Source organism: Montipora capricornis, chromosome 10 (genome assembly GCF_036669925.1).
Source record: "Montipora capricornis isolate CH-2021 chromosome 10, ASM3666992v2, whole genome shotgun sequence".
NCBI classification, from domain to species: domain Eukaryota; kingdom Metazoa; phylum Cnidaria; class Anthozoa; order Scleractinia; family Acroporidae; genus Montipora; species Montipora capricornis.
Window position 1 is genome coordinate 69,689,155 of NC_090892.1, and position 10,000 is coordinate 69,699,154.

General features: G+C 40.6%; 1 protein-coding gene across 2 annotated transcripts in view; it reads right to left on the bottom strand.

Moving 5' to 3' along the window:
- Nucleotides 1–6,801: 6,801 nt before the first annotated feature.
- The window catches only part of LOC138019639 (cytochrome b5-like), a 5,566-nt gene continuing 2,367 nt past the window's right edge, over nt 6,802–10,000 (bottom strand). Inside the window, exons 4-6 of one of the 2 annotated variants that reach the window (XM_068866490.1) lie at nt 8,496–8,516; nt 8,312–8,358; nt 6,802–7,345 (exon numbers count right to left, since the gene is read on the bottom strand). In XM_068866490.1, coding sequence (XP_068722591.1) covers nt 7,267–7,345; nt 8,312–8,358; nt 8,496–8,516 — 147 coding nt within the window. In that variant the 3' untranslated portion in view covers nt 6,802–7,266. Of the gene's footprint in view, nt 7,346–7,383; nt 7,515–8,311; nt 8,359–8,495; nt 8,517–10,000 lie in introns of those variants that run through there. The other variant, XM_068866491.1, reaches the window with a different exon arrangement.

The window sequence follows — 10,000 nt, forward strand, 5'->3', positions numbered from 1 at the left end:
GAAAAGTATTCAGACAGTGCATTGCATGCATGACCCATGGTTGAAACATGATTAGTCTGAGCGTGATTGAAACAACCTCGCGAGGTAGTTTCAAATCTAAGAAACACTGATTACGAACGATCGGTTCGCAACACAAAAACATTAAATCAATTTATAGAGACCATCATCGCCAAAAGCAGCCTGAAAGGTACTGAGTGGATTTTTTCAAGCTTTCTTTTCGCTACTGTCCTAGTTTCGTTCGTTGCGGTTGAAGGAAATGGTTCTCGCGCAGTGAAAATCAACTACACAGTTCAACAGTTCAAATACACTCGCAGTACTTTAATGTTAGTATTTAGTATTTATATATTTCCAAGGCGCCTTCAATTTTACAAGTAGATGAAACTATTTGCATGTGAAAAGAATCCCCCAATTTATCTTTCATTTCTTGCTCGATCCAGCTCTTTACAACAAACCTCTAACTTGATTGGATCCCTTTAGGACGCAGCTCTATTGTTTTTAGGGCAAGGGTCCATCGTTGATTGGTTGTTTGTTTTGGTCCATTGCTTTCTGAGCCAATCCCGAGAGCTCTTGTAATAGCTGCTTACCAGCCCACAAAACTGGCCTAATTACGCGCATTTCTGGACATATCAAGCAAGGAAGGTGTTTACCCCTCCCCCCTCATTTTTCTATGCTGCCATGCTAATATGCAATGTACAAAACCTCAAAAATTTCGCCACCCACCACCCGTCAACGGAAAGAAATTGCAAAGCTTTACATGTACCGTAATAATGGCGGACGTGAATTTGGAAGGAAGGACTGACCTGGGCTTGTTGAAGCTTCGATTTCACGGGTAATCGTTATGCCATCCTTCACTTTCATCAATGGAAGTAAACCATAAAGGCTCTCAATCTCAAAAAGACGCTTAGTGGCGTTTACGTCGGATGCAGTTGTTGATGTAAGAGGTTATTGGATTCAAATGTCAATGATGACTGAAGCAGAGTGAGAGTTATAAGCCAAGTATTTGGAGCTCAAAACAAGCTTTGAAGTCATGGTAACAGAATAAGGTTTCGACACTTTCATTGCTATCCAATCTAATCAATATTCGCAACGTATCCTCTTGCTCTCTTGCTTGAGAGTCGTTCAGGTTGAGAGATTTGGATTAACTGATACATCCTTGTCTCGAAAGCTCATTTAAAGGTGTTTTTCTTTCCCTTAAAAAGTCAGTTTTATTGCCATTTCACAGGGAACTTTGCCGACTGAAAAGAGTTTTATTTATTGTGGGGCAATCAATTGTGGTCGATAACCTATCAGCACTGTTTTAGAACTACATGTACAAGTTAACAGCAAGAGGAATTCTCGGCGATCACACAATAGAGTATAAACCCCTGCCAACAAGTCTTAACTTTACTGACAATAGACCTAATCGGCTAACTCAATGTTGTACCCAATTCAAACCTTTTGGGAGTATGACGTTTTGTTCCAGGAATTTCCATATCATTTAAATATGAATGCTACATTATCATGCAAATACAATACACAAAGAATCCTAGTCCCGGGAGATTCGAATTGGGTACAACATTGAGTTAGCCGATCACAATGTCGTTATCATATGCGACTTCGATGATGACGACCACGAAACTCAGCCAAATTTATAGCGTGGTCTGAAACAGACATTCCAGGTACAAAGACAAAGAAAAAATTAACAATGACAGTAATATGCTGGTAGGCCCCTTGCCAATATTCCAGTTAAATTTATCTAAGGACAACGCTCGAAACATAACACACTTCTAAAAAAATAGTTCGACTGTCATCTTTGCTTTACACTGCTTTTCAGTAGTAAATGTAGACTTTAAGCAACAAACAACAATTTGAACCCACTTTAATATATGTTACATGTTACGTGCTAGAATAACCAAGAGATGTCCGCGAAGCAAAATATTAACAAAAATTAAGACAAAAAAGGAAAAAAAAAACCACATTTATAAAAGAAATACTGGAGGAAAAAAAGAGTCCGTAAATTCTCGCTCGAACTCGGGTTCTTAGCCCTCACCCTAAACAGAACCCTAACCCGAACTCATATGACCAGCGAGACACAACTCCCAGTAACCGCAACCTTTTGAGTTCTTAGACCTAATGAGTGTAATTCAGAGCTAAAAAAGGGCATCGACCGTTTCAAATGGCAACGACCGTTCACGAAAGGGAAATAAGCGTCCGCAAATAGGACATGAATGAAAATAACTCCCGAGTACGATATAAGACACGCAACAAGTGTGACAACGAGCAGTTACCCTCATATCACATATCATATATCTTTATTTACCCTCGGATTTTAGAGTAGCTTGGTGTAGCTAATTTCTCCGAGCATTTACCCTCCAAACCATGATACATCACAGAAGACAGACCACAACACCGGGAACTACATGCCCTACTCTTTGCGACAAGTGTGTGGGTTCTTTTACGTCCCACTTGGAGGATTATGAACATTGAAGGATTGTGAGACGGGACCTCCGGCTTATCGTTCTTATCCGGGAAGACTAGAGAGTCTAACCATTTTGCAGATGTAATTACAAAGGCAGCACTTTCTCCTCATTTATTTAAAGACCCTAAGTGTTGGTCCGGCCGGAATTGAACTCACGACCTCCCGCGTGACAGCCCGGTGCTCAACCAACTGAGCCACCGGTGCGCGGTTCACTATTATTTAATTACTTTTACACCGTTACAATTATAGGTTAAAGATTAAGTTAAGCAGTTCGTAAAGCACGGGCTTACTGTCTTTCATGGCCATACAGGTATTTATCTTGATCAACTTTGAACTCCAAGTTCCACTGATTGTAGACAACAATTCTTGACCTTCTTGATTCACTGGATTTTCTGTGTACACAAACTCTTAGGGAACACTTCATAATAAATTCTGAACTCTTTGTCTTCTTCCCTTTTCAGCTATCGTCTCTTTTTTCTCTCCGGATATCGCACGGACAAAGGTTATCGCTCCACCATAGTTATCGCAGTTGATTATAGCTTCATCACAGTATCGCATCCAAGTTCAATCACAGCTGGCCACAAGGGTAAGCCCTCGGGCAAAAGAGTTTTTCCATTACTTACAAGCCTGCTTTTATACTTTTACTCTAAGCTATTTATAGTCTATTACAAGGTGCTGCTGAGTCACATCAGAGAAATTTCTGGAGTATTACAGATTCTTAGATAATTCTAGAAAAAGCTGGAATTGCATGATAGGTAAACTAAAAATAATTCTGATCCTCATAACATATATATCGTGGAACAAGCATTCCGGTATTGGAGTAATTCAAGTGAACGAGCAGTGATTAAGCGTGAGTGGCTCAACTAAAAAGAGACTAAATTTCGGTTACAAAACTAAATCCAGATGAAATAAAACCTGAACAGAAATTAATACTTACAAACTATTGATTGGCTTTCTAAAGGACGAGAGTGCGACCCAAAAACCCCTTTTTTACGGGTCACACCTACTCCAGATCTACCCGCTTGGGATCGCGGGTAATGGAAGTAACATATCGGAAGTAACAGTAAATATAAGCTGGTAGTCCATTTGGGAAGTTCATTCAGGGTTGATAAACCAACATGGTAGTCGGACTGGATGTCAGCAAACTGAATGTATGGAAAACGGAACTTCTTGTCGCAAGAAAATGGAGAATCAAATCTTTTCGTTTCCCGAACAACTTTGCACCTGGGCGAGCCAGCCATCGTTTCAAAATCGCCACTGTACAATATTAAAATGGTTTAGTAAGCTCAGCTCCTGGTATATTCTTGCTCCGCGCACGCCATGATGAAAACGCGTTCCCCAAAACAGTCCCACAATGCAATTCAACAAGGCTCTCGACGCTGTCTCTCGCGCAATTTTTAAAGTGGCCAATTAATTGGTCGCCAAGTTTACTTCCCGATTTGCCTACGTAGATGTTGTTGCATTGTGTACAAATTATGAAGTATATCACGTTGGTGGTTGAGCATTTTAAGTGATTGGCGATAGATCGTCCGAGAGATGTTATTTCGTCAATTTTGGCGGTGAGAGAACACGCCTTGCATCGTGGGCGCGCGCATTTTCAAGGTTCAAGGTTATTGGAAACTGTTTTACAGTGTGCGTCTAACTAGGCGAAAGATGAAGTCTCACACCAGTCCCTGGGGCTAACACGACCGGAGCAAGCGACAGACAATGTGGAGCAAAGTTTCTTGTTTAAGGGAACAAACGCAGTGACTGAGGGTAAGACCCAACGGGCTTGATGGATGACGGTTTTTCGAGGTGTGTCCAAAGGAAGACACAGTTCATCGAACGTGTTTTGTCGCAACACTTGGTAATTGAGTTGGGCTTTACACTCGACATTGAGTGAATGGCCTTTGACTTTGCATTCGGTCTTGTTATCACTGCACAGATAGCCGTAATTTTTAGGGCCGCCCGAACAGAATTCCCGAATGAACTTCTGGTCATCGAGTTCGTTCGTGAACTCACCGAGATGAGTTCCCGTCATTTCGTCGGGTTCAGGACGACCCATACCGATGATGGAATCCGTGTCGAAGTAAAAGACCCGTTTGCCGAGACGTTCCAGAGTCTCGTACAGATGGAGTCGTGCCCAGCAGGTGGTAAAGGCAGCCACGAACGTGTTGGTGTTGACGTTCAAGTCTTCACACTCGGCCTGCGCTTTGTAGTATACTTCCACCCAGTGTTCGTCCAGACAGCTGACGTAGCGCACATCGTGTTGGTCCGAATCCATGAACATCTGAAAAGGTTGCAGATCGTAGAACACTTTGCGCTGCATGAGATTGTCGCGCTGACCAAACTTGCCCCAACATCATCTTGGTGCAGGCACGCAAGCCGGGATTTTTCTCAATGTTGTCTGGCTCCAGCTGAATCCCTTCATGACGGGCGAAATCGGACACGTATGCGTCGCGTTCGATTTGACACTCGGGATGGTTAGGGTCGCGAGCGGGACCCACAGGCCAACCGCTGGCTTCCACCTTGAGTTTTAGCAAACGATCGACATACGATTCGAAGAGGCCTTGTTTCTTAGATCATGTGGAAAATGCGCTACTTCGTGAATCTTCCAGGAGACGTAGCCGACCTCAACTGCCTTGTCCAACTCGGGGGTGCACCAGGTCCAGGTCAGAGCACGCTCTGCATCCGTGTGAGTACAATCGAGAGATTTGTGGCGCAGAGCCTTGTCGATGTCCTGTTCCACGCACCTATGGCAAAGAGGGAAGGTGAGCTTACCGCCGCATTCGGTAAGGTAACACTGGATGGAAGAGTCTCGTGGGTGATAGCACGTTGCAGGTAGCCAAACCAAACTCCTCCGAGAGGTCCGTCGTGTCCGGATTGTAGATGAATTCGCGATGACCGACAGGATACACGGCGTGCTTGTTGGTCCATGGATACAGACTCATGTAGTCGATATAGAAGATTCGTTCACCTCCCTGGATCTCGTAATAGAGGTGTACTGCATTGGTACGTCCGCCGAAGAAGGCGTCGCGAGGATTCATAGGTGGTACGAGGGTCAGTCCGTCACAAACGCTTTGAACTAGGGATCCTCCTTTTTGAGACGAGGCCTCTCACAGCCCCAGATAGGGATGACGTGAATGTTATGATCACGAATCACTTGGAGACGAGCCACGGTGTCGCGATAAACAGCGTCCATACAACAATCGTCGTGACGACGGTACGGTTCTTGTTCAAGTTCAAGTGTCAAGTACTCGTAAGCGGCGTGGATGGTCTCGTCGTAACCATCCACGGTCCAACGGGTACCAGGGATCTGATATTCGCCCTGGTTGCGGGCGTGACGGATACATGGTGCACCGGCTTGTTGTGTCTGCAACTGATCGATATTCTTGCCATTGTAACCTTTCCATGGCTTCCTTGGAATGATTAGTGGCCAAACGCCAATCTCGGAGATGTTTGAAAGCGATGGTGTTTTCCTCCATGCAGGTAAGACGGAGATCGTGCATGCAGACGCCAGCAGCGGTTATTTTTTCAAAGGAACTGAAATATGTCAGTTCTTTGATGATCTTGTACCACCGTTCGAACTCAGGTTTTCCTTTCCTTTTCCTTGTTTGTAAACATAAAAAATCGTTCACTTGTCATCATCATTTTCTTCTTCTTCTTCTTCTTCTTCTTCTTCTTCTTCTTCTTCTTCTTCTTCTTCTTCTTCTTCTTCTTCTTCTTCTTCTTCTTCTTCTTCATCATGCGTTGGGATGGGACGCAAATGGAACATCCTGTTCAACAAAAGTTTCCGTCTCTCCAAAGCTGCGTCTGTAGCCTCTTCAACATTCATTGAGTCCTCCTCCATGAAACGATGTCGCGCTTTCATAACGTCTTTATGCACGGAGTCATGCTTTACATGTTCAAACCAGTGGAGACAGTGCAAGTACAGCCCTCGCAACTTTCTTCTGTAAACTGGTATCAGGGCATTAAAAACTTCGTCATCCCTCTCTCGACCCATGTGACGTCTTGTTTGAATTTTGAATTTCCTGACCGTTACATTAACATCCAGCATGGTTACGCAAAACACCCCAACCTGTTTCCTAAGGGTTCGCAGCAACGGAGGTGTCACGTGTCTGTGACGTTATCGTTTGAATTTTGAATTTCCCGCTCAAATTTGAATCCACCAATCAGAATGCTCCAATTCCAACCGTCAAAAGGGACCTGAAAACCCATTTAGCACTACTCCAGCTTGCACACGGTCCCAAAACTCTAGGGAGCCTTATTAATACATGACAAGAAGCATCAGTTCAAGATTAACAAAAGATACCAAAAGCTCCTCACAATATCTTTAAAACAATGGTTTACACGAACAATGCCCCTTTCCAATACACGATGCTTTATTTTTCAGTTCGACTCACAACCCATAAGACTCTTTGTTCTTTACATTCAGTGTTTTCTTTATTCTTATTAAGCAAGAGCAGAAGCCTAACAACTAACACTCCCAGTTTGAGTGATCGTTTCCCAAGACCTAGTTATCTTCAGATTCCACTTCCATCAAAAGTAAAAAGAATTTTTTCACCAGTGAAGTGATCAGAGCATGCATACTAAAAACTCTGTCAGATGTGTCACGTTAAATATAGATGGTCTGAGAGCTGGATTACTCAGAAATTGCAGAATTATACATGTAAGTTCAAAGTCAGGGCTTCTATCAAGACAGATTAGAAATTGTTATGAACTGTTCACATGACCACTGAGGTGCTTCTATAACAGTTAAGAACAATGTCCATGTACTTGATGATCAAATCACTGTGAAACAGTTAAAAATCATTATTCAAAGAAACGTGCTAAGCTTGAAAATACTTATAGGCAGCAATGGAGACAACCACGACAATAGCTGCTGCTGGAGCAAGAAGGGAGCTTAACCTATGAAGAGAGAGACAAAAACAACAACTTAGGTGAGAAGAGGACAATGCCTCACCTTGCCTTGCTTTTACTATCCGAAGCAGGAGGGTAATGCTTTCCCTCACTGTAATCAATGTAAGCCCTGTAGTCATCATAATGGAAATGCTTTGTTTTTCATCATTGTACAACACTGAAAGTCCAATCAATGACAAAGGTTGCTTAGTGGGCTCCACTCATAATTTCATTGGCTTTGAGCTTTTTGGGCCCCCATCACAAGAAAAACTAAATAATAATTATTATAATAATTATATTATTATTATTATTAGAAGTAGAAGTAGTATTATTAGTATTATAAGTATTATTATTATTATTATTATTATTATTAATATTACATTATTTTGGTCCAAAAAAGTTCCCCTGTTGAATAAAAAAGAAAACTGTCCACACTTGACATTTTCAGTTTTGATTCTTTGCCAGACCAGATGCACCTTGTAAATAAAAGCTTCTTCAAGAGTTATTAATTTTGCATCTGAACAGAGGCATGGTAAAGCTTCTGTTGGAATTGAACTTGATTAAATTTTTAAAAAAAATGCAATAATCCCTTTTGTGTTCAATAATCTCATATACGCAAATGTACATGTAAAAGCTAAATAACAGGAAGCACTGCATTTGCTCTGAAGGTTTACTGCTTTTTACTCCTGCTTTTAAGAGTACATTTGATACCTATTTATTTTTCTAATAAATTCCAATACACCTGATATTGATACAAAGCAATAATTTCTATTTTTTCAATCCATGGTACATTCAAAAGAGTTTCTTTTCACCACAAAGACTTGACAAGAGAATGCATTTATTTCTCAGAAACTGTGTACAGTATAAATTGCAACTAGTAAATTTAAGTCTTCATAAGACAGTAAGTTCCAATAAGCCTTAATTAATAGCTATTCGATTTTCTAGCTCTTATCTTTCTGAATGAAAAATACTTACCAGCCTTCTTTACTTTCACTGAAAAATACATTTTGCAAAGTTTTGCTCTGAAAATGGAAGATAAACATTAAATTCTTCACAAAATAGTTGGTCAACAAACGAATCTGTACAATTTTAATAACTTAAAGGTGTCTTAATTAAGGTAAAAGTATCACAACCAAGCACAAAATGACAAAATGGATACCTTAGATTGAATTTTATCCTCCTAAATGGAAAGGAAACAAATGGACATAAGCCAATGAACATACAACACAACATTACAAGCTAACTTCTTTAGCAAACCACTGGCCTTTGAAGGAAATTCTTCTCATGAGAAGACATGAATATAGGAGGTTGGAGATTTAAAATTCATACCACCAGGATGACAGATTTTACCCTTCCTATCCAAAGGCTTCCTTTCTTGAGTAAATTATGGCTCTTAATGGGATGAGTAAAATCTGATTTCATTCTTGGGAATCAGACCATCCAAAAGAGATGGTTCTTAACCTTTCAATGTTTGAGAGGTTACTCTTGGAAGTATATACCCTGTCTTGTACCGTATTTACCCGTGTATAAGTCGATCCCATGTATAAGTTGACACCCCCTTTTTGATGGCAAAAAAAGCAATTTCTTAATTTCTTTGCTAAATGTTCATGGGATACTAATCTTGCATTCTTCGATTTCTGGAACTGTGGATTCACAAAAAATTAAGGGCCTCAAGCGCTTAATAGTTTTGTGGTTCAGCGGTTGTTGTATGTGCAGGCATTTTGTCCTTGAATTTCAAAAAAGTTCTCAGAAAATCGAACATGTAAACCTCAAACTAACCTGTTTCGTTATTCAAGGATAAAGGGCTTTAGAGGATAAGCACAACATCACAGAAGCAGGAGTCAATCTTTGAAAATAACTTCAAAAACGATGCGAAATGTGCAAGGTTTAATTGGTGCTTCACTTATAATTTCTCATATGGCAAACAAAACAAAACTCATAAACCAAACAATACAAAGTTTGCAAAAGCATTTAAATCATCCAGGTTTGTATAAAGAATAAAAAACAATCATTACCAACCAGCATTTTTCAGGCAACACGAGTGACGATCATGCTTGCACGCAAACACAAGGAATTGTGCCAGGTTACCAAGCCATTGAAGGATCGTGTTTCATTTGAAGAAACAAGAATGTTTTTTAGAGCTTTCCGCCTTTGGAAAACAAAAATTTCCAGTGTCTATTTCATATTTGCGCTTGTGAGTATCTTCAACATTTAAAGTAAAACAAATCCTTTTTCATTTCAACTGGAATTGCTCAATTACATTAATTTTGAAGTCTTTTGTCATTCATTTTGAACTATTTCGTCCACTGCGTTCGTTATGCCCAACGACCACATTATGTTTATTTTGAATAAATTATTTAGCTGGAACTTGGCTCGAAATCTTTGACCCATGCATAAGTCAAGGATGATTTTTGAAGCTTCTTTTGAGGCTATAAAAGGTCGACTTATACAAGGTAAATACGGTATTATCCAGGGTAAAATCTGTAATGTCACCCCAGGACATTAAAGGGGTTAAACTTAACCCATTGACAGCCTGGGTGCGACTCAACAGATTTTACTCTAATTCCAGATGATTTTGGAGGCATCCTGGGGTGCTGGGGTTAACCAAATTTACAGGGATGGATAAACAAAATACGAAACAACGAGAAACGACTTCAAAAAATT